At 42.3% G+C, this 26008-nt stretch overlaps 1 protein-coding gene across 1 annotated transcript in view; it reads left to right on the top strand.

Moving 5' to 3' along the window:
- Window positions 1–371: 371 nt before the first annotated feature.
- Window positions 372–26008, top strand: part of galr1b (galanin receptor 1b) — a 50516-nt gene continuing 24879 nt past the window's right edge. Inside the window, exons 1-2 of the mRNA XM_070896923.1 lie at window positions 372–1564; window positions 2188–2253. Of these exons, the coding sequence (XP_070753024.1) occupies window positions 905–1564; window positions 2188–2253 (726 nt within the window). The 5' untranslated portion in view covers window positions 372–904. The remainder of the gene's footprint in view (window positions 1565–2187; window positions 2254–26008) is intronic.

Below are 26008 nucleotides of genomic sequence, written 5' to 3'. Positions count from 1 at the left end.
GCAGATAACTCCATCTGGAGGGCGAGCACACGGTGTTCTTTTTGTGTCCGTCAGACTGTTCTCCTGGGAAATCAATAGTCCCGACAGACGGGAGATCATTCGTGCGGTTTCTCGTATCTCCCGGCTAGCAGACACCTAACAGTCCATAAGCGCAAATTTGTAGACACGCTCAGTGCCGAAATGATTGAGGGGGTTAAACGGAAAAGCCGCCTGCAGGTAGCAAGTCGTTTCTTTGGTGGGCGCATTGGGATTGTTAGTACTCATTCTGGAGAACTGTTTCAGCGCGCAACTTACCTGGCAAAACCTTTCTCTGGCACCAGGGTGCGGATAGATGCCCATCACTAATACGTATCCTTAAACAGTGACACACTTTAGTCTAATTATAAACTGCTGAAGTTAATTTGCATGCGTAATACTTACGTCCAGTGCGCGTAATGCATGTGTGGAGTGTGTGTTGATGCTGCAATTCACTGACTCCGGCAGGTAATAGTCGCCGCTCTGTGCTCGCCACCTGGAAACTAGCACACCGCACTCCACAGGACTGGAACGGGAAATATAGGCGAATTTCAGGCTATGGATGTAATTTACTGCGTTAGTCTTTAAAGTACCGAACGGATGGAGAACTGTATGACGAAGCGTGCATGACTATTGTAACATTGGAACTGTATTTTTGGAGAGCGGCGCTTCTCTCTGAAGGTGGAAGCTGGGATGCGGGAGGATGGAGGCAGCGAGCACCCTTGGCTCCATCGTGCTGTGGGAGCAGCACTGCTATCTGCCTGACCGTCCTCGCCAAAGTGGGGGAGCTCTTTGATTTCAGTCTGGGACATGTTACCCACTAGCCGTCCTACAGGGGCTCCTGCCTGAAGTAGCGCCAGGGAGCAGGGCTGCAGCCGGCGGGCTGAGGATGGATGCAGAGATGCTGAGCTCCCACAATGACAGCGGCTCTCGGGGCAATGGCAGCGCGGCCGGACCAGCCGGGGGGCCAGAGGTTGTGATTGTGCCCATTACCTTCGGCCTGATCTTCCTCCTGGGCATTACCGGCAACACTCTGGTGATGGTGGTGCTGGGACGCACCAAACCCAGGAAATCGCGCAGCACCACCAACACCTTCATCCTCAACCTGTGCATTGCCGACCTGTCCTTCCTCCTGTTCTGCGTCCCGTTCCAAGCCACCATCTACTCCCTGCCCGAGTGGGTCTTTGGCGCGTTCCTTTGCAAGTCGGTGCACTATTTTTTCACGGCCACCATGCTGGTGAGCATCTTCACCCTGGTCACCATGTCGGTGGACAGGTACATCGCCGTGGTGCACTCCAAGCGGCCCCCGTGCATCCGCAACAAGAGGAACGCCTCGCTGGGGGTGGCGGTGATCTGGGTGCTGTCTCTCTTGGCCGCCGTGCCGATCGGCCAGCACCAGACGCTGGTGACCGACTACCACATGGCTGTCAACAGCTCGTTCTGCTGGGAAGTGTGGCGGGGCGAAACTCCGATGCAGATCTACAAAGTGACTATCGTGATCATTGGGTACTTGCTGCCCCTGCTTTTGATATGCTGCTGTTATGCCAAGGTAATGGGAGCCGTTCACCCCACTCACAGTCATAGGGGGAAACCATGGCACGGCATCAGCCTGTCTACATTGCACTTGGACCCATTCCCGCGTTGCCAAAGAGAAGTTCATTGTTTGTGTAGAAAGCGAGACACGAAACTGCACCAAGAAATAGAATGTTAAACTAGGCAGAAGGTTTAATTTCATATTCAATTTCATATTCAGTGCAATTACAGAGTATATTAATGCTGTCTCTTAAAAAAATAAATTTTCTTTTAGCAAAATGCAACAAGTGAAAGTCTAGGAACTCTTAAGATTCCAAGGTGTGAGATTATAACACCTGGGTTGGGCGTGTCTAGTGGAGTTTAATAAAGGGTGATCTGTGATCTGACAGTATTGGGAATGTACATGCAGTCTACTTACTGTGAGCGCCTCTATACTGCACTGAAGTTGTTGAGGATCTCATGGCAGACATTCCTGGAAATGTATAACTAATCCGTTTGAAATGAAGCGTGGCGTTTACTTCAGTATTACAGTGTACATACGCTGGCCTCCTTCATTTCACCAATAGTCATCAACAAACGTGCCGCACCTTCCTTCCTTCTCAGAGCTCGCAGTTTCACGGCCTCTTTTCCTTCTTGCAGGTTTTGTTTCACCTCCACAAGAAGGTGAAGAACATGTCGAAGAAATCAAGGCGATCCAAGAAAAAGGTAAGAATGCAGCACGGACTCCAGTCTTCTGAAACCTCTCCATGGCGCGATTGCTAGCAATGTACTTTCACTCATTTATTTCTGAACATTCCACCCATGCTTGCCTCTGGTAGCTTCCCACTTATTCCGTTGTAATCCGCAACAACCCATAGTCAACTGCCTCATCTTCAAAAACAGACAGCCATACGGAAATAAATCACTAATAGTTGTAAATACGGTAGACTGACCTTTTAACATAACCAGCCCAGTTTATAATGCACTATTCTCCTGTATTGTTGAACAAATGCAGATGCCAAATATTTATCTATTGTTATTTGTGCACAGATGTCCGTTGACTATGACTAAGTGAAAATCTAGCCCAAGAGCTATTAGTCATACCATAATTATATGTACAGTATTAGTATTATTAGAACCACAAAAACAAACAATTCGTGTTCAAATGTCTCAAAATATGACCTGTTTCCCCTTAATTCTCCTTCACCTACTAATGTAGCTGGGTGTAAAACTCTTTTCTGTCAAAGTAAGAATAGGGCTGAACTCAAGTACACAATGTATTATGTAAAGTGAATAAAAAGTTACTCTTAGAAATAAATTATAGTGAGATTGAAAGAAGAGATAAAAAAGCACAATATAATGGTGGTATTCTGCTGACAGTAACTGGGCAGAGTTGGTTCAGTAACAGCATGAAAATATACATCTTAAAGTTCCATCACACTAAGCAAGCACCATTCCCCACAATGTATAACATTGCGACAAATTCTAAAAGGACATTAATATACTTGCAGAATGGGCATATAATTGACCAATTAATTTCAATATAAATAAATGTGATGGTAGATTTTGGTAGGAAGAATAAGAAGGCTGTTTGGAAAATAAGAGTGCAAATGGGGTCGAGGAACAAAGGGATCTGCGGGGTACAGATACACAAATCACAAAGTAGCAATGCAGGTTAATAAGGCCATAAAAGCAAATAAAGCACTGGGATTCATTTCTAGAGGGATAGACTTGAAAAGAAGAGTAGTTATGTTAAACTTGTATCAAAACTTGGTTAAACCACACTTTGAGTATTGTGCACAGTTCTGGTATCCACAGTATTAAAAAGTACATAGATGCACTGGAGAAGGTACAAAAAAGATTTACAAGGATCATACCAGAACTGAGAGGTTTTACTGATCGCAAAGGTTGAACAGGCCCTTTTGTCTAGAAAAGAGAAGGCTGAGGGATGACTTAATAGAGGTCTTTAAAATGATGGAGAGGTTTGATAAGTTAGATGTAGAGAAGGGGAACCAAAAACTAGGGGCCATAAATATAAGATAGTCACCAATAAATCCAATAGGGAATTCAGGAGAAACTTCTTTACCCAGAGAGTGGTGAGAATGTGGAAATCGCTACCACAGGGAGTAGTTGAGGTGAATAGCATAGATGCATTTAAGGGGAAGGTAGATAAGCACACGAGGGAGAAAGAAATAGAAGAATATGCTGATAGAGTTAGATGAAGAGGGATGGGTGGAGGCTCATATGGGGCATAAATGCTGGCATAGACCAGTTGGGCTGAATGGCCTGTTTCTGTACTGTAAGTTCTATGTAATATATTCTTCCAACACTGTACAATTATATTCCCAGATGATTCTGCCTAGTTTACACACATACATATAATGTAGAATATCCTCTCTAAGTTTGATTAGTTGATCAATTATCTCCTCCTTTCTATCTTAAATGTTATATCTTTTTTGATTTCTTCTTCTAATGTCATGTCCCCCCTGTTGGTCTCCCTGTTAAATACTGAAGCAAAGTAACTATGCAATATTTCTGCCATTTCACTGTCATTATCTGTGAATTTATCTTGGCCATATTCCTGTCCTGATTTTTCCTTTGTTATTTATGTGTCTGTGGAATACTTCACTATTTCTTTTTATATTCCTTGATAATTTAATTTTGTAGTTCTTCTTTGCTTTTCTAATTTTTTTTTACTTTCCTAACATGTTTGTATTCCCTTTTGTCATTCTTTCCTTTATTGTCTATGTATTTAGTTTCACAACCTGCGCAGCTGGAAAGGGAAAGAAAAAGAGGCTCAGTTTGGCGAAAGAGAAACCTAGAGATAAACAGCTAGGGTTACAATCTTATGATGGATTTCAGCCACAAACATATGAATTTCCACTTTTGAGTGAACTTGCAATTAACAATCTGTCAAAATGGTAGCACTACATACAAATAATTATCTTTGTAGGATTGAAAATCTCAAATCCATTTTTTTGCAACAATCATCCAAATGCTGCTAAAAAATTCATTTTGTTTTTATCGACTCTTCAAATACAAAATTATTTGGGTTGGTTCACATCTGGAATCGCTATCACAAGAAAGAATTTCTGTAGAATGCTGTTACTGCCGTTTCCCACATTACAACAGTGACTACACCTCAACAAGTACTTCATTGGCTGTAAAGCACTTTGGGACATCCGGTGGTCATGAAAGGTGCTATACAAATGCAAATGTTCCTTTTACTGAAATTCTCTTTAGATCTAATGCGGAGTTTATGTTTATTGCTTATCAATATATCATGGCAGGATTTCCTTTCAAGCCATTCCAGCAAATTTTGATTTACTACAAAGAAATAAAATGGGTCTTTTATATAATGTTGTTGTACTCAATACAGTTGCATTTAATTATTAATTAGATCTGGTCAGTGGTTAGTAATGAGTTGATGCCAGATTTAGAACAAAATTTCATAATGCTCTTTGTAGAATCATTATAGTGGTGCAGGTTGTTAAAATGTAATTGATACAGAAAAATCCCCATATAAGGTAAGCATCCCACTGAATTGTCAGGAATAGCTTTCTTGCTGTAACATTAATCTTTAGAAGATATTCTTCTACTAAACTTTATTTTACAAAGCCAATCTTGCACATTCAAACATTTACCTATTAACAGTCAAGATATAAACATATTTTGAAAATTCTTTAAAAAAATAAATGTACAGTGGTTCATATATTGTATTATTTTACCTTACATATATAGCATAGTTGTGCATATTTGTACAATTGTTTTACATACAATGGAAAGTGGTACTCAAGGCACAGGTGCACAGGAGCTATCCTACTTTTTGTAGGGGCAACGTTTGATTCGAGTCACTTTTTCAATTCATTTAGAAAATGGTGATCGTGTTCTTCGGTTTTCTACTTGAGATCAGCCTGTCTCTCATTGTTCCGGCATGTATTGTGGTATTGTTGAAGGAATACTAAGGAAGGATATATTTGCCTTGAAGGCGGTACAACAAAGGTTCACTAGATTGATTCCTGGAATGAGACGGCTGTCCTATGATGAGGTATTGTGTAGAATGGGCCTATGGTCTCTGGAGGTTAGAAGAATGAGAGGTGATCTCATTGAAACATACAAGATTCTGAGGGGGATTGACAGGGTAGATGCTGAGAGGTTGTTTCCCCTGGCTGGAGTGTCGAGAATAAGACAGGCCATTTAAGACAGAGATGAGGAGGAATTTCTTCACTCAGAGGGTTGTGAATCTTTGGAATTCTCTGCCTCAGAGTGCTGTGGATGCTGAGTCTTTGAGTATATTCTAGGCTGAAATGGATAGGTTTTTGGACTCTAGAGGAATCAAGGAATATGGAGATTGGGTGGGAAAGTGGAGTTTAGGTCATTGATCAGCCATGATCTTATTGAATGGCGGAGCTGGCTCGAGGGGCCGTATGGCCTACTCCTGCTCCTATTTCTTATGTTCTTATTTTCTTAAGATTTGTGCAAGCCACTAGGATGTAAGTTCAGACACAATACTTTCTCAGTTTTTGGTATTTTCTCAAGTGCTTAATAAACATACTTGAGGGGGAGGGGAGAATGCATCTTCTCGCTGATGAATTGTGTTACTCTGTCCGTCGCAGGCAGCTCTCACACCCCTGAAGGCAAGTCCAGCGTGTGAGAGAATCTCAGTCTTTGTAATTTACCTGATCACTGCTCAGAATGGTTGGATCAGGGGCTAGGAGCAGGAAATGTGTAGACACAATCTGGGTACATCCCCTCCAGCATTCATACAACTGGGAGGGATACCTGAATAGGTCCTATTGTATGAAGTTGAACTTACTAGCTAATGGAATATCTTCCCCTTGTGGAAAAGTTGACCTAGTCTGGTGATGTCCTCCTTGTGTTAGGTGCACTTGCAGTGAGCTCCCTGGAGTTCTTCCTTTTTGCTGACAAATCTAGTAGAATCTTTAGTAGAGCAGAGGATCCTTTCCGGATCAATAATGTTATTGCAACTATGGGATATTCCTGCACTCCTTACCAGGATATCTGAAGGGCACGTTGGAAAGGGCGGTAGATTACAAGGCTGTGGCTTCCATACTCAGCCATGAGTTCTGAGGCAATGATGTGCTCCAGGCCATATTTCCTTCAAACTGGGCTATCTAATAATAAGATCTAAGGTTTGGGAGGCCAAGATGTCCCTTGAGCTTGGAAAGTTGCAATAATTTTAACTGCTCAAAGAAACTTGAGTTATATCCCTGTCAAGGTCATGGAACTTTTGGGTTGGGACCCTGACTGGTAGTATTTTGAGTGGGTGAAGGAATCAGAGTGGCACATTCATCTTTGTAGTTCCCAGAATTACTTTGGTCAGGTTGCCCCATCGGTCTAGGTCATTACATATGCTTGCTGTGAATGGGGGAATAGTTTTTTAATTCAAGGATAACGATGTAGGGTTTACTGAAACTTTTGTTTGACTGTGCAGTGGGTGTGGCACATATAATAATACATTGTAAGCCTATAATGATGTTTAGTGTTCAGCCCCTTTAACTTGCATGCCAAAGATGCCTGCATTTGTTCTTACAGCTGTTACCAGTGGCCAGAACAAAGAGAAGGAATGTGCTGTCTGGTCCCTCATTGGAGGGAAATGTGGGGGAGGTATGGCCACTGGTGCTTCTGTGGAAGTGGGTATAAATACAGTGTTCGAAATGGATCAGTGGCAGCACTCATCTGAGTCAGAAGTTTGTGGATTCAAATCCAACTCAAAGACTTGAGCCTATAATCCAGACAGATATGCAAGTGCAGTACTAAAGGAGCACTGCACTGTCAGAGGTCCCATCTTTTGCATGAGACGTTAAACCGAAGGCCCGTCTGTCCTTTTGGGTGGATGTAAAAGATCCCATGGCACTATTTCAAAGAAGAGCAGGGGTGATATCTCCAGTGTTTTGGTCAATATTTATCCCTCAATCAACATCTCTAAAACAGATTTTTTGTCATTGTCACATTTCTGTTTGCGAGACTTTGTTGTGTGCAAATTGGTTGCCATGTTTCCTGCATTACAACAATGACTATGCTTCAAAGGTATTTCATTGACTGTAAAGCACTTTGGGACATCCTGAGGTCAAAAAGGGGCTATATAAATGCAACATTTTTCTTTCTTTACTGAGATTATTGCTTTTAGTTTTTGATTCAAAACTTGTGAGCTTTAAATTGACCCAACTATGAAATACTAATGAATGCAAATAATTTAAATGACCTTATTTGCAAACTTAACAGCTGTTAAGAGTAAAGAATGTTAATTGCAATATTTGCCCTACACAATGTCAATTATGTAAATACATTATTGTACAGAGCATACACAGATGATATGAATGAAATAGTTCATGATTAGTGATCATGACCCAATAAACAAATAACGTTTTTAACTGTACTCTTTATATAAACATATAAATAGTAAAAAGGTAGTCAAAGGAAAGGTGAGGCCAATTAGGAACCAAAAAGGACATCGTGTCAAGGCAAACGGTATGGCTGAGGTATTAAATGAGAATTTTGCATCTGTCTTCACTAAAGAAGAGGATGCTGCCAAATCTCTTAGAAAAGGAGGAGATAGTAGAGAAATTGAATAGGATAAAAATAGATAATGAGGAGGTACTTAAAATATTGGCAGCACCAAAGTAGAAAAGCCATCTGGTCTGGACAGGATGCATCCTAGATTGCTGAGGGAAGTAAGGTTGGAAATTGCGGAGGCTCTGGCCACAATCTTCCAATCCTCCTTAGATATGGGAATGGTGCCAGAGGACTGGAGGATTGCAAATGTTACATTCCTGTTCAAAAAGAGGGGGAGGGGGATAAATCCAGCAACTGTAGACTAGTCAGCCTAACATCGGAAACTTTTAATGACAATAATCCAGGACAAAATTAATTAGCACTTGGAAAAATATGGGTTAATACATGAAAACAAGCATGGATTTGTTAAAGGTAGACAGTGGGGATGATGGTAACAAACTTCAGGAGGACATAGACAGACTTGAAATTTACACAATGAAGTGTGAAGTGATTAATTTAGGTAGGAAGAATCAGGAGAGGTAATATAAACTAAATGCCACAATTTTAATGGGGGTGCAGGAACAGGGAGACCTGGAGATGTACGTACACAAATCCTTGAAGGTTACAGGACAAGTTAAGAAGACTATTAAAAAGATATACAGGATCCTTGGCCTTATAAATAGAGACAAAGCAAAGAAGTTATGCTAAACTTTTATAAAACACTGGTTAGGCACCAGATCGAGTATTGTGGCCAAATCTGGCACTATACCTTAGGAAGGATGTCACGGCCTCAGAGAGGGTGCAGAGCAGATTTACTAGAATGGTACCAACGATGAAAGACTACAGTTATGTGGAGAGACTGGAGAAGCTGGGTTGTTCTCCTTAGAGCAGGGAAAGTTAAGGGGAGATTTGATAGAGGTGTTCAAAATCATGAAGGATTTTGTGTAAATAAGGAGAAACTGTTTCCTGTGGCAGAAGGGGAGGTAACAAGAGGACACAGATTTTAAGGTAATTGGCAAAAGAACCAGAGGCAACATGAAGAAATGTTTTTTTTTTACACAGAGTTGTTATGATCTAGAATGCACTTACTGAATGACTGATGGAAGCAAATTCAATAATAACTTACAAAAGGGAATTGGATAAATACTTGAAGGAGAAATATTGCAGAGAATGTGGAAAGAACTGGGGAGTGGGGCTAATTGGATAGCTCTTTCAAAGAGCTGCCACAGGCACGATGGGCCAAATGGCCTCCTTCTGTGCTGCATCATTCTATGACTCTATGATCTACCCAATTAAGATAGCCATGCATGCAAAAACACGATCTAATAAAAGGGCATTTCACACAGGCTGCAATGCAAGCATTCTCAGTGGGATTATTGTGGCCTCTGGAACCAATTTTTGAAGATAGTTTATTCTAGGTATTGAGCCCAAAAACGTGATTATATCTCTTTAAACTCAGTCTAAATTACAACCTTGGTATTGCAATAACTGGAGTAAGAATCTCAGCAGAGATTTCTTGTGTCACAGAGTATGTTCTTTTGTGTGAAAATTTAAAACCGCTGTCACTCCTAAACCTCGATTTTTTTTTTTCCGATGAATACAGTTCAATTTTCTGCTGCTGTTTCTGGCAGAAAGCACCCAGATTAAAATACAAACATACGAACAATGACTGACAGGTAAAGACCATCTGGTCCATCGAGTCTGTCCCACACAATTGCGATACCTTGTGTATCACAACATATACACTTCGCCCCACCTGAAACACAGAAGCATAGAAACATAGAAAATAGGTGCAGGAGTAGGCCATTTGGCCCTTCGAGCCTGCACCACCATTCAATAAGATCATGGCTGATCATTCACCTCAGTACCCCTTTCCTGCTTTCTCTCCATACCTCTTGATCCCTTTAGCCGTAAGGGCCATATCTAACTTCCTCTCGAATATATCCAATGAATTGGCATCGACAACTCTCTGCGGTCAGGAATTCCACAGGGTAACAACTCTCTGAGTGAAGAAGTTTCTCCTCATCTCAGTCCTAAATGACTTACCTGTTCTCCTTAGACCGTGTCCCCTGGTTCTGGACTTCTCCAACATTGGGAACATTCTTCCTGCATCTAACCTGTCCAGTCCCGTCAGAATTTTATATGTTTCTATGACATCCCCTCTCACCCTTCTAAACTCCAGTGAATAAAGGTCCATTCGATCCAGTCTGTCCTCGTATGTCAGTCCAGCCATCCCGGGAATCAGTCTGGTGAACCTTCGCTGCACTCACTCAATAGCAAGAACGTCCTTCCTCAGATTAGGAGACCAAAACTGAACACAATATTCCAGGTGAGGCCTCACCAAGGCCCTGTACAACTGCAGTAAGACCTCCCTGCTCCTATACTCAAACCCCCTAGTGATGAAGGCCAACATACTATTTGCCTTTTTCACTGCCTGCTGTACCTGCATGCCAACTTTCAATGACTGATGTACCATGACACCCAGGTCTCATTGCACCTCCCCTTTTCTTAATCTGCCACCATTCAGATAATATTTTACCTTCGTGTTTTTGCCCCCAAAGTGGATAACCTCACATTTATCCACATTATACTGCATCTGTCATGCATTTGCCCACTCACCTAACCTGTCTAAGTCACCCTGCAGCCTCTTAGCATCCTCCTCACAGCTCGCACCGTGGTCATCTGAAAACTTGGAGATATTACACTCAATTCCTTCATCATTAATGTATATTGTAAATAGCTGGGATTCCAGCACTGAGCCCTGCGGCACCCCACTAGTCATTGCCTGCCATTCTGAAAAGAACCCGTTTTCCCAACTCTCTGCTTCCTGTCTGCCAACCAGTTCTCTATCCACGTCAGTATATTACCCTCAATACCATGTGCTTTAATTTTGCACACCAACCTCTTGTGTGGGACCTTGTCAAATGCCTTTTGAAAATCCAAATACACCACATCCACTGGTTCTCCTTTGTCCACTCTACTAGTTACATCCTCAAAAAATTCCAGAAGATTTGTCAAGCATGATTTCCCTTTCATAAATCCATGCTAACTCGGACCGATCTTGTCACTGCTTTCCAAATGCGCTGTTATTTCATCTTTAATAATTGATTCCCACATTTTCCCCACTACTGATGTCAGGCTAACCGGTCTTTCATTACCCATTTTCTCTCCCTCCTTTTTAAAAAAGTGGTGTTACGTTAGCTACCCGCCAGACCATAGGAACTGATCCAGAGTCAATAGACTGTTGGAAAATGATCACCAATGCATCTACTATTTCTAGGGCTACTTCCTTAAGTACTCTGGGATGCAGACTATCAGGCCCCGGGGATTTATCAGCCTTCAATCCCATCAATTTCCCCAACACAATTTCCTGTCTAATAAGGATTTCCTTCAGTTCCTCCTTCTCACTAGACTCTCGGTCCCCTAATACCTCCAGAAGGTTATTTGTGTCTTCCTTAGTGAAGACAGAACCAAAGTATTTGTTCAACTGGTCTGCCATTTCTTTGTTCCCCATTATAAATTCCCCTGAACCTGACTGCAAGGGACCTACGTTTGCCCTCACTAATCTTTTTCTCTTCACGTATCTATAGAAGCTTTTGCAGTCAGTTTTTATGTTCCTGGCAAGCTTCCTCTCATAATCTATTTTCCCCCTCCTAATTAAACCCTTTGTCCTCCTCTGCTGTGATCTTCTGGGAGAGGCAAAAAAACAGATAAACAACCCAGGCCAATTTGGAAAAAAACTCTGGGAAATTCCTCTCCAACCCATCTATGTGATTGAAACTAGTCTGGGAGATCACTCTGGCCATTAAATTCCCTGCAGTACTTACCTTCTGTAAGAGTTAATCTCTGCCGCTGCCAGAAACAAATCCAGCTCTCGCTTGAAGGAATTCAGTGAGTCTGCATCCACCACATGAAACGGCAGCTTGTTCCAGGGGTCTATTATTCTTTGGTAAAAGAACCACCTCCTGACGTCTAACCTAGATCGAGCCTTATACAACTTAACTTAATGTATTTAATTGAATTAAACAGTCAGCTGGAACACTGTTTATTCCCTTCATTATCGTATAAACCTGAATTAGATCCCCCCCTAAATCTGGGAGTTGTGTACAGACCACCAAACAGTAGTAGGGAGGTTGGGGATGGCATCAAACAGGAAATTAGGGACGCATGCAATAAGGGTACAGCATTTATCATGAGTGACTTTAATCTATATATTGATTGGGATAACCAAGCTGACAGCAATATTGTGGAGGAGGATTTCCTGGTGTGTATAAGGGATGGTTTTCTAGACCAATATGTCGAGGAATCAACTAGAGAGCAGACCATCCTAGACTGGGTCTTGTGTAACGAGAGAGGATTAATTAGCAATCTGGTTCTGCGGGGCCCCTTGGGGAAGAGTGACCATAATATGGTAGAATTCTTCATTAAGATTGAGAGTGACACAGTTAATTCAGAGACTAGGGTCCTGAACCTAAAGAAAATAAACTTCGATGGTATGAGACGTGAATTGGTTAGGATAGACTGGTGAATGATACTTAAAGGATTGATGGTGGATAGGCAATAGCAGACATTTAAATATCACATGGATGAACTACAACAATTGTACATCCCTGTGTGGCGTAAGAATAAAAAGGAAAGGTGACTCAACCGTGGCTAACAAGGGAAATTAGGGATGGTGTTAAATCCAAGGAAGAGGCATATAAATTGGCCAGAAAAAGCAGCAAACCTGAGGACTGGGTGAAATTTAGAATTCAGCAGAGGCAGATTAAGGGTTTAATTAGGAGGGGGAAAATAGAGTGTGAGAGTATGCTTGCAGGGAACATAAAAACTGACTGCAAAAGCTTCTGTAGATATGTGAAGAGAAAAGGATTAGTGAAAACTAATGTAGGTCCCTTGCAGTCAGAATCAGGTGAATTTATAATGGGGAACAAGGAAATGGCAGACCAATTGAACAAATACTTTGGTTCTGTCTTCACTAAGGAAGACACAAATAACCTCCCAAAAATACTAGGGGACCAAGGGTCAAGCGAGAAGGGGAACTGAGGGAAATCCTTATTAGCCAGGAAATGGTGTTAGGGAAATTGAAGGGACTGAAGGCCGATAAATCTCCAGGACCTGATATTCTGCATCCCAGAGTACTTATGGAAGTGGCCTTAGAAATAGTAGATGCATTGGTGGTCATTTTCCAACATTCCATGGACTCTGGTTCAGTTCCTATGGATTGGAGGGTAGCTAATGTAACCCCACTTTTTAAAAAAGGAGGGAGTGAGAAAACAGGGAATTATAGACCGGTTAGCCCGACATCGGCTGTGGGGAAAGTGCTGGAATCAATTATTAAAGATGTAATAGCAGTGCATTTGGAAAGCAGTGACAGGATCGGTCCAAGTCAGCATGAATTTATGAAAGGGAAATCATGCTTGCCAAATCTTTGAGTTTTTTGAGGATGTAATTAGTAGAGTGGATAAGGGAGAACCATTGGATGTGGTGTATTTGGACTTTCAAAATTCTTTTGACAAGATCCCACACAAGAGATTAGTGTGCAAAATTAAGGCACATGGTGTTGGGGGTAATGTATTGATGTGGATAGAGAACTGGTTGGCAGACAGGAAGCAAAGAGTGGGAATAAACGGGTCCTTTTCAGAATGGCAGGCAGTGACTAGTGGGGTGCCGCAGGGTTCAGTGCTGGGACCCCAGCTATTTACAATATACATTAATGATTTGGACAAAGGAATTGAATGTAATAGCTCCAAGTTTGCAGATGACATTAAGCTGGGTGGCAGTGCGAGCTGCGAGGAGGATGCTAGGAGGCTGCAGGGGGACTTGGACAGGTTAGCTGAATGGCCAAATACATGGCAGATGCAGTATAATGTGGATAAATGTGAGGTTATCCACTTTGGTGGCAAAAACAGGAAGGCAAATTATTATCTGAATGGTGACAGTTTAGTAAAATGGGAGGTGCAACGAGACCTGGGTGTCATGGCACATCAGTCATTGAAGATAGGCATGCAGGTACAGCAGGCAGTAAAGAAAGCAAATGGCATGCTGGCCTTCATAGCAAGGGGATTTGAGTATAGGAATCAGGGAGGTCTTACTGCAGATGTACAGGGCCATTGGTGAGACCACACCTTGAGTATTGTATGCAGTTTTTTTCTCCTAATCTGAGGAAGAAAATTCTTGCTATTGAAGGAGTGCAGCGAAGGTTCACCAGACTGATTCCCGGGATGGCAGGACTGATATATGAAGAAAGACAGGATCGACTAGGCTTATATTCACTGGAATTTAGAAGAATGAGCGGGAAGCTCACAGAAACATATAAAATTCTGACTGGATTGGAAAGGTTAGATGCAGGAAGAATGTTCCTGATGTTCCTAGGGGTCACAGTCTAAGGATAAGGGGTAAGCCATTTAGGACCGAGATGAGGAGAAACTTCTTCACTCAGACCTGTGGAATTCTCTACCACAGAAAGTTGTTGAGGCCAGTTCGTTCGATATATTCAAAAGGGAGTTAGATGTGGCCCTTGCGGCTAAAGGGATCAAGGGGTATGGAGAGAAAGCAGGAATGGGGTACTGAAGTTGCATGATCAGCCATGAATGGTGGAGCAGACTCGAAGGGCCGAATGGCCTACTCCTGCACTTATTTTCTATGTTTCTATGTTACACTGTTCTAAGGTAAATAGTCACAACTCTTTTAAGCTATCTTGATAACTAAGATGCTTTAGACTTGGAATTAGTCTAATGTCCTTCTTCTGCACCTTTTTCAGAGCCTCAATATCACCCACCATGTAAGGTGACCAATACTGGATACAGTATTCCAAGTGCGGCCCGACTAAGGTCTTGTACAAGGACAAAACAGTACGCTTCATCTTATACTCAATTATCCTATGGATACACCCCAACGCCCTATTTGCCCTAGCTATTGCTGCATGGCATTGCTCATGTGCCTTTAAGGATGTCTGCACTAGAATGCCCAAATCTCTTTCTATCTCCACCATCTTTAATGCCTTTACCTGGAGGGTGTATGAATGTTGAGCATTTGTCCTGGCCACATGCATAACACTGCACGTATCTAAGTTTATACATCATTTTTCAGTCATGTACCCATTCAACCAACACATTAAGATCTGCTTGAATCAGACAAGCCTCATCTACAGTTCTACAACTCGCACAGATCTTGCTATCATCTGCAAATTTGCAAGTTGTGCTGCCAACCCCTGAATCCAGATCATGAATAAAAATAGTAAAAAGCAACGGTCCCAACACTGGTGTCCTGCAAACAGATCTCCAAACAGATCCAAATCCATCTATAACTACTCTTTGCCTGTGTCCTGCCAGCCAGCTCTATATCCAGCACAATATATTTCCACAAATACCAGAGGCTCCTATCTTATAAAGAAGCCTCAGGCATATATAAATGTGGGGTAATGACTTGGTGATGTCATACATACCATTTGTCATCGTTACCATCTCATTTACAGTAAACACTAACTTTACCTCAATAAAACAGGTGTCCGGCATTGCTTGCTGCTACAGAAAAGGCAGAAGTGGATTTAAAGAGCCCAGCAATACTTTACAATAATTTGCGGAAAGCTTGTTTCTTCGCCAACTTTGGTCACTTTTTCTCTTGTTTTTTCGCTGTTGACACCTGCTTTACCATTTATCTTTGTGCCTTCTCCAGCCAATGATCAGGGTTCTACAGATGCTCCTCCAATTAACTATTGTCAGAGACCATTCCTCATACCTGCACATACATTTCATGCTCTGAAAGCACCCTTTTAATAGCAGAACCAGTGCGATATGGGTCTCCAGCCTGTTAAACCAAAGGGAAATGTTTCCCAATCTTTCAGTCAGCAACAGCTTCCCTCTTGTCTTTCACCCCAGATCTTTCTATGCTCTATGTATCATCCTGTGCATTCCCCTCTGGCATATTCTCTAATTCCCACCACTAGCTGAATGTCTCTGGGCTGGTGCTTGGGAAGAAAGAGTGAGCGATGCATAGAATGGTGTACTGTTGGGGCTCAAATTACTGGCCAGGTTGGTTTTTACCCTCTGCTGCTTCTTCATCTGAAAAATCTAGAGGACAATAAGATGAAGAGAAATTGAAATATGTTAAGAAGCAGAGCTCACATGACTTTCAGTAGAATGAATGAGACATGTGTTTCAGCACCTAGGTAATGTGGAGTACAATAGGATGACAAGGAGGGGAAGTAGAATGATGTCACAAACCTGCAGCTGGCACCTGTCCTCCAACTTCTCGGTCCAACTTGTTCTATTGCTTACATCCAGAAGAGCTTCAAAGAGATCATTCTTCAAAGCTCGCTGTTGTCTGTGTGGTAAAGGAAAGAATGATCTCTGATTCCCATGAGATGCAGTCAACCCAGGTACCTGCCTGCAGATCATAATGTGGGTGATGATAGATGCACGAAACTTAGAAAGATAGACAAATTCATGAAATTAGTGGTATAAATGAACTTTACAATAGGACTGAATGAGATGTTTTCCGCTTTTAGAACTACGGTTATAATATGAGGCTTTTATTGAGATGCTGCATGTAAGGTTGTGAATAAAGCAACATTTGCAGGTGAAGACAGGAGAGTAAAGAGTCCATGCCAACTCCTGGGCATTACTGATGAGCCCTTTAGCATCTTACCACAATAAGGGTGAGGTAGTTCTAAGTGGCAGATCTGCTTAGTACAATTCTTGGGAGATGTGGCTGGCTTCTCTTGTCTTCTCTAACCTGGCAAGGTCCTTAAACTTATTTTTATTATATTAAGTTGCAGTGTATAGGGTTGTAGACCCAGCACGGACTGGCCTGGCCATCTCCTTCCACTGGGCCTAAGTAGACCTTCTTATGAACCTTCGCTGCTCTGTTCCAAACGGGCCTCCTGCCTATCTTCACTTGGTCCAGCAGCGCTTCAGACAACCCATGGGCTTAATGTCATCCTACAGAACTAACAGACATTTCTCACTGGCAAATCTTCAGCCTGTGCTCCCAAGGCAGCTTTTAGTGTGCCTGGCCCTTTAAACTCCTGCAGGTGTTTAAATCTTGCAATAATATGTGACTTCTTGTCCCAAATGGGCAAGTTCCCAAGAGAGGATCTTGCAATATATGATGCTCGCCCCCAATATTATAATTAAGTTAACCCTAGTTCTAAAAGCAGAAAACATCTCATTTAATCCTATTGTAAATTTGATTTACGTAAGAACATAACATAAGAAGAACATAAGAACATAAGAATTAGGAACAGGAGTAGGCCATCTAGCCCCTCGAGCCTGCTCCGCCATTCAAAAAGATCATGGCTGATCTGGCCGTGGACTCAGCTCCACTTACCCGCCCGCTCCCCATAACCCTTAATTCCCTTATGGGTTAAAAATCTATCTATCTGTGATTTGAATACATTCAATGAGCTAGCCTCAACTGCTTCCTTGGGCAGAGGATTCCACAGATTCACAATCCTCTGGGAGAAGAAATTCCTTCTCAACTCGGTTTTAAATTGGCTCCCCCGTATTTTGAGTCTGTGCCCCCTAGTTCTAGTCTCCCTGACCAGTGGAAACAACCTCTCTGCCTCTATCTTGTCTATCCTTTTCATTATTTTAAATGTTTCTATAAGATCACCCCTCGTCCTTCTGAACTCCAACGAGTAAAGACCCAGTCTACTCAATCTATCATCATGAGGTAACCCCCTCATCTCCGAAATCAGCTTAGTGAATCGTCTCTGTACCCCCTCCAAGGCTAGTATATTCTTCCTTAAGTAAGGTGACCAAAACTGCATGCAGTACTTCAGGTGCGGCCTCACCAATACCCTGTACAGTTGCAGCAGGACCTCCCTGCTTTTGTACTCCACCCCTCTCACAATGAAGGCCAACATTCCATTCGCCTTCCTGATTACCTGCTGCACCTGCAAACTAACTTTTTGGGATTCATGCACAAGGACCCCCCGGTCCCTCTGCACCGCAGCATTTTGTAATTTCTCCCCATTCAAATAATATTCCCTTTTACTGTTTTTTTTTCCAAGGTGGATGACCTCACATTTTCCGACATTGTATTCTATCTGCCAAACCTTAGCCCATTCGCTTAACCTATCTAAATCTCTTTGCAGCCTCTCTGTGTCCTCTACACAACCCGCTTTCCCACTAATCTTAGTGTCATCTGCAAATTTTGTTACACTACACTCTGTCCCCTCTTTCAGGTCATCTATGTATATTGTAAACAGTTGTGGTCCCAGCACCGATCACTGTGGCACACCACTAACCACCGATTTCCAACCCGAAAAGGACCCATTGATCCCGACTCTCTGCTTTCTGTTAGCCAGCCAATTCTCTATCCATGCTAATACATTTCCTCTGACTCCGCGTACCTTTATCTTCTGTAGTAACCTTTTGTGTGGCACCTTATCGAATGCCTTTTGGAAATCTAAATACACCACATCCATCGGTACACCTCTATCCACCATGCTCGTTATATCCTCAAAGAATTCCAGTAAATTAGTTAGACATGGATTTATCTATATTTCAAATGTTTTTCCCTTTAAGATAGTACCCAGTATAGAAAAGTAACACTGAGCCACAGCACAAGGCCCACACAACCATTGCATATTCTTCAGTAAACATAATCTGTACAAAAATCTTTGTAGGCAAAATCTGTGTTTTCCAATAGTGTAGCAAAATGTGCATTACTATATATATCTGAAGTATACAAGAGTTATACACATATGATCTAAATTTTGCCTCAGTCAAGTGATGAACCAAAAGACAATCAAGTTAAATTAATGAAAATATTGGTGACAAGTGATTCAGAAGTAAGAAGTTAGTATATTAGTATGCTATTGGAAGTCTGTGCGGTTCAATGCTGCTCCAAATGATTTGTGCAGGCTAGTGTTTATAGTGGGTCATTATTGTTGCTGCAGGTAGTGTTTACTAGAACATTTATCTCCCTCATGTTTACATCAGTCAATAACTGCAGGACTTTAAAAGTTCAATTGAACCGGAATCATATATACAGCTGTGGGTTCCAGCAGTGCTCAATTCCCACAACAGAAATTGAAATGTGGACAGATCTGATAACACAAGAATGCACCCACTAGGAGATTTGTATTCTATAAAATCCCCCTCCCATTCTAATTCGTAACCATCAAACTAACCGACCAAAATGGCAGAATCCTTATCAATGAGTACTGAATGAAATATACTGTCAACATAGACAGTGCTTAATGGTATATGCTTCAATGCAAGAAGTCTAGTGAAGAAGGCAGATGAGCTGAGGACACAGATAGACACGTGAAAGTATGATATTATAGCTATTACTGAAACATGGCTGAAAGAAGGGCAGGAATGGGAGCGCAACATTCCTGGGTACAGGATTTTCAGATGAGATCGAGAGCGGGATAAAAAAAATGGGGATTGCAATATTGGTTAAAGAAACAATTCCAGCTTTGAGGAGGGATGATATATTAGAAAGATCATCAAATGAGGCCATATGGGTTGAACTGAAGAACAAAAAAGAGGCAATCACACTGCTGGGAATGTACTATAGACCCCCAAATAATCAGAGGTAGATAGAAGAGTGAATATGTCGGAACATTTCTGAGAATTGTGGTGGGAGGCATTCATAGAATAGATAGTGAGGATTCAGAGCAAATATGTTCCCACAAAGTAAAAGGGTGGGACTCCCAAATCTAGAGCCCCCTGGATGTCCAGGAGCATACTGGGCAGGATAAGACAAAAAAAGGGAAGCTTATGTCAGATACCATGAGCTAAATACTGTAGAAAGCCTAGAGGAATATCAAAAGTGCAGGAGTGAAATTTAAAAGGAAATTAGGAAAGCAAAGAGAGGGCACGAAAACATTTTGGCAGGGAAACCCCAAAGATGTTTTATAAATTCATAATGAATAAGAGGATAATTAAAGAAAGAATACGGCCTATTAGATAGCAAAATGTAACCTGTGTGTTGAGGTGGAAGACGTGGGTAAGGTTCTTAATTTCGAGTCTGTCTTCACAAAAGACAGGGAAGATGCAGACATTGTAATTAAGAAGGAGGATTGTGAAATATTAGATGAGATAAACATAGTGAAAGAGGAAATATTAAGGGGATTAGCATCTTTGAAAGTAGGTAAATCACCAGGTCTGGATGAAATGTATCCCAGAAGTTAAGGAGAAACAAGGGAGGAAATAGCAGAGGCTCTGACCATCATTTTCCAATCCTCCCTGGCTACAGGTGTGGTGCCGGAGGACTGCTAACGTTGTACCGTTATTTAAAAAGGGAGAAAGGGATAGACCGAGTAATTACAGGCCAGTCTGCCTAATCTCAGTCATGAAAAAAATTCTGAGGGATAGGAAATATCTTCATTTAGAAAGACACAGATTAATCATGGACAGTCAGCATGTATTTGTTAAGGGAAGGTCATGTCTAACTAACTTGATTGAATTTTTTGAGGAGGTAACAAGAAAGATCGATGAGGGTAGCATGTTTGATGTAGTCTACATGGATTTTAGCAAGGTCTTTGACAAGGTCCCACATGGCAGACTGGTCAGAGATCGAAGGAAAAATGGCAAGTTGGATCCAAAATTGGCTCAGTGGCAGGAAGCAAAGGGTAATGGAGTTAGCTGTGGCTCAGTGGGTAGCCCTCTCAGTCAGAAGGTTGTGTGTTCAAGACCCACACCAGAAACTTGAGCACAGAAATCTAGGCTGACGCTCCAGTGCAGTGCTGAGGGAGAGCTGCACTGTCGGAGATGCCATCTTTTGGATGAGATGTTAAACCGAAGCTTCATCTGCTTTCTCAGGTGGACTTAAAAGATCCCATGGCACTATTTCTAAGAGCAGGGGAGTTATCCCTGGTGTTCTGACCAATATTTACCCCTCAATCAACATCACAAAAACAGATTATCTGGTCATTATCACACTGATGTTTAAGGGAGCTTGTTGTGTGCAAATTGGCTACCGCATTCCCTACATTCCAACAGTGACTACACTTCAAAAGTACTTAACTGGCTGTAAAGCGCTTTTGGAATGTCCAGTGGTCGTGGAAGACACTATATAAATGTAAGTCTTTCTTTCTTTCTTTCTATGGTCGATGTGTGTACTTGTGACTAGAAGCCTGTTTCCGGTGGGGTTCTGCAAGGCCAAGTTCTAGGTCCTTTGCTTTATGTGGTATATATTAATGATTTAGACTTAAGTGTAGGGTCCATGATTAAGAATTTTGCAGATAATACAAAAATTGGCCACGTGGTTAATAGTGTGGAAGAAAGCTGGAAGATGCAGGAAGATATCAATGGGCTGGTGAGGAGGGCAGAAAAGTGGAAATGGGATTAAATCCAGAGAAATGTGAGGTAATGCATTTGGGGAGCACTAACTAAGCAAGGGAATACATAATAAATGGCAGGATACTGCAAAGTGTAGAGGAACCTTGGAGTGCATGTCCACAGATCCCTATAGGTAGCAGGACAGGTAGATAAGATGGTTAAGAAGGTATACGGGACACTTGCCTTTAAAGAGGGGGGAGCTTATGCTTGTATAAAAGCACTAGTTAGGTCACAGCTAGTGCATACAGTTCTGGTCACCACATTACAGGAAAGATGTGATTGCACTTGAGAGGGTACAGAGGAGATTTACAAGGATGTTGCAAGGACTGGAGAATTTTAGCTATGAGGAAAGATTGGATAGGCTGGGGTTGTTTACTTTGCAACAGAGGAGTCTGAGGGGTATAAAATTGAGGGGTATAAAATTGTGAGTGTAAGATTTCTAAATCTCTGGCATTAAATTGAAACAATTCGGAACAGTTTATTAAACACACACACATGCACATTTATCAGCAGTCGTCAGCTACTAATTACAACGGATACAATGTTACAATAATGATTTATTAAAAAGGTATACGTCACTTTCCTCTGGCTGGCTGGCTGAACACAGCCTGCTGTTTCAGCTGGTCTTTGAGCGGGCTTTTTACTGTGTGCCCAGGAGAGAAGGAGAGAGAGAGCAGTCTGTGCTTGGGTTTTTATATCCCTTAAGTCCATTGTTCCTCCGAAAGCCTCAGGATTAGACCTTGGTTCCAGGGCAGTTCCTTATTGGCTCTCCTCACTCATGTGTCTGCTGGAGGGCCCAGCCATCCCTAATTAAGTCAATGGCTTTCCAATACACATCTTTAAGCTCTGTCCAGCCAGAAGACAATATACACACAGAACATGCTGAAGTCTGTAAGCTTCCATTTTGAATCTTTCAAATCTGTCTTTTCGTATAATCTCATTTTTTAACATTTATACATACACAGAATCAATTTTGTCATTACTGAACACTTTTATTCTTACATGAGGGGCCTAGATAGAATAGATAGGAGAGACCTATTTCCCTTAGCAGCGAGGTCAATAACAAGGGGCATAGGTTTAAAGTAATTGGTAAGGAGAATGTTTTTCACCCAGAGGGTGGTGGGGGTCTGGAACTCACTGCCTGAAAGGATGGTAGAGGCAGAAACCCTCATCACATTTAAAAAGTACTTGGATATGCACTTGAAGTGCTGTAACCTACAGGGTTCGGACCAAAATCTTGAAAGTGGGATTAGGCTGAATAGCTCTTTTTCGGCCGGCACAGACATGATGGCCTTCTTCTTCTGTGCCATAAATTTCTATGATTCTATACTGTAATCACTGTAAAACCAGTACAAGGTGCCATGCACATAGATTCTGAAATACTCTGTGCATTCCAAACATTAATGTTCATAAATTACTTCTGGGGACTGGATTGATCCCATTAGAAATATAGCAAGATGAATTGTTGTGCTGAAACAGCTAACAGCTAGATTAGATACAGCTTCTAAGACTTGGAAATTGGATCATGAATGATTCAGGTGAAACGCACATGCCTAGTGAGGCCGGTGTCAGGACCAGGGCAAATCGGTCTGGTTAGTGTAATACTGGCGAGCTGCGGGCGACAGTCATGGCCCCAGAGGCAGCTCAGCGGTCGGGGTGGGGCGGGGGAGGGTGGGGGGCAGTAAGATTGGCCGGCTGGGGACCTAAAGAAAGAACAACTTGCATTTATATAGCGCCTTTAACAACCTCATGGCATCCCAAAGTGCTTTAAAGCCAATGACATACTTTTGGAGTGTAGTCACTGTTGTAATGTAGGAAATGCGACAGCTAACTTGCACAGAGCAAGCTCCCACAAACAGCAATGTGATAATGACCAGCTAATCTGTTTTTAGTGATGCTAATTGATGGATAAATATTGTCCAGGACACCGGAGAGAACTCCGCTGCTTGTCTTCGAAATAATGCCATGGGATCCTTTACATCCACTTCAGAGAGCAGACGGTTTAATGTCGCATCTAAAAGACGGCAGCTCCAACAGTGCAGCACACCCTCAGCACTGCACAGTGTTAGTGTAGATTTATGTGCTCAAGTCGTTGCTGGAGTGGGCCTTGAACCCACAACCTTCTGGCTCAAGGGCAAGCATGCTACCAACTGAGCCAAGGTGAGTCCAGGAAGGTGGGATGCAATTGGCCGGGTGGAAGGGTGAGGGGTGGGAATGAGAGGTATTAGGCAGTGGCCTACTCCTCCCAATTAATGACTCAATGGCAGACAGAGGACTGTCATACAAATGAGTTAAGCTATTGTACACTAACATTAGAATCATATCATAGAATAATAGAAATTTATAGCATGGAAGGAGGCTATTTAGGTCAATCATGTCCGTGCCGGCTGACAAGGTGCACATCCAAGTATTTTTTAAATGTGGTGAGGGTTTTGCCTCCAACACCCTTTCAGGCAGTGAGTTCTAGACTCCCACCATCCTCTGGGTGAAGAAATTTCCCCTCAAATCTCTAAACCTCCTACCAATTACTTTAAATCTGTGTCCCCTGGTTGTTGACTCGTCTGCTAAGAGAAACCGGTGCTTCCTATCTACTCTATCTAGGCCCCTCATAATTTTATACAACTCAAAAAGGTCTTTCCTCAGCCTCCTCTGTTCCAAAGAAAACAAACCCAGCCTATCCAATCTTTCCTCATAGCGAACATTCTCCAGTCCAAGCATTATCCTCGTAAATCTCCTCTGTACCCTCTCTAGTGCAATTACATCTTCCCTGTAATGTGGACCTCGCCGCGGCAAGGTCAGGGCGAAGGAGCGGCGAGAGACTGTGGAGGGGTATGATCGATGCCCACGGGAGGCGTGAGTTCGGGGCCAGGGTCCCAGGGGCAGCACGGGCCAGCCCACACTGTGATATGTGTGCGCACTAGGTCCGTGCAGCAGAGCTGGTCTCCAGTCATCTTGGGTAATCCTTGCCACTGGACCAAGACCTAGCTCTGTCAAGCACGTGTGGTGGCTGGTGTGCAATGGCCACCACACATTAAAAAAATCCACACACAGGCATCTTCCACCCTTGAGGATGTAGTTCGGGTCCTTCATTGAAACATCTGTGAACTCATCCATTTTTGACGTGGAAGCAAGTCATCCTCGTTTCGAGGGACCGCCTATGATGATGACTCCTCCCAGCTGCACATTGAGGTTAGTCATTTTTTTTAACTTTGTTGGCAGCCTAATAGGACCCCTAATTAGGCTGCATGTAGACCAGGTAATCCTGAATACACCAGGTCTGACATTTCCGATGCTAATAGGAAGCTGGCCCCTAATTTGACCCTCTTACCACCCATTTCCTGTCCGGAGAGCAGGCGCAACAGGGTCTAATTTCACTCCCTAATTATTTAGTCATTTACTAATATATCGGCTGAGGCTGAGGATCTTTGTATCCCACCGTGGGGAAGTTAGGGAAGCAGTGAGTAACCACACAGGAATGTTGTAAATAAAGTGTTCTGTGTCAGAATTGCAATCTGATTTCTCCACCCGAACGATTTAAAGAATTATAGAGGTAAAACAAGAAGCAAGTTAAAATACCTCTCTATGATTGCACTTGAGATTCACAAAGGATATAACCTCTAGGTGGTCTGATGGAGCATAGTGCTGTTACAGGTTGCAGGCTCACACCAACAACTCCTGCACACCTTCCTGACTCAACCAGACCATTGTGAGAAAAGGTCAAGGGTAAAGTCTAGGTGCTGCCCCACAGAACTGAAGAAAATAAATCAAAGGCCAGATCACCACAAGCGATTATGCACTTCCTGTAAATATAAAAGAAAAATTCTGCAGATGCTGGAAATCTGAAATAAAACCATAAAATGCTGGAAATATTCAGCAGGTCAGGCATCATCGACCTGAAATGTTAACTCTGCTTCTCTCTGCACAGTTGTTGCGTGACCTGCTGAGTATTCCCAGTATTATCTGTTTTTATGCCTGTTATTATATATCAGTTTGAGTATAAGCTTTCGTGACATTCCCTTAAGGTTCAATGTTTTAATTAAGTGACTGGCTAGATCCAGAAGTCAGTCTACAGATTAGAGTTTGCAAGCTGGCAGTCAGCTGTTGGATGCTGCTGAATGTAATTGTTTTCAACCATAATAAAGGAATGATATTCGTGTGTCGTTCAATCCTCCGTCGTTAGCTGGTTTTCTGCTCGACTTCTCAGCTGGTCAACAATGCATGGTGTTGAGGGATGGAATCCAAAAAGAAAATAAGAAAAAGGGAAGTTATCAATGCAAACGAAGAAGTTGAGTTCTGACGGTCTGAATCTGGAGTGGACATAGGTCACAAGCTGCTCTGTTTTGTCAGGCTTAGTAAATATTTAGCTGATGTACCTGAATGTTGCAATCTCTGAGCTGAGAGATTCTACTGTGAGAGAGTGGACCTGAGACAGAATTGACTTGCTACACTGAAATCTCTGCAGTCGGACATACGCAGGATTTGATGTCTATCATTTCAGTAATATCATCTGAGGCTGTGTAAAAGATGGGATATTATTCATCCCAAAGAATCTACTATAAATTCCAATCTCATAAAAGTCTAATTTACTGAGGTTTGTCAGTCGATGTAATCTTTTCATACATATCTAATAAAACCTGGTAGTAGTCCTGTCAACATTGCCTGTCCTCTGC

Source organism: Pristiophorus japonicus, chromosome 13, assembly GCF_044704955.1.
Source record: "Pristiophorus japonicus isolate sPriJap1 chromosome 13, sPriJap1.hap1, whole genome shotgun sequence".
Lineage (NCBI taxonomy): Eukaryota > Metazoa > Chordata > Chondrichthyes > Pristiophoridae > Pristiophorus > Pristiophorus japonicus.
The sequence above is the reverse complement of the archived record's forward strand: the minus strand, read 5'-3'. Positions and strand labels throughout refer to the sequence as shown.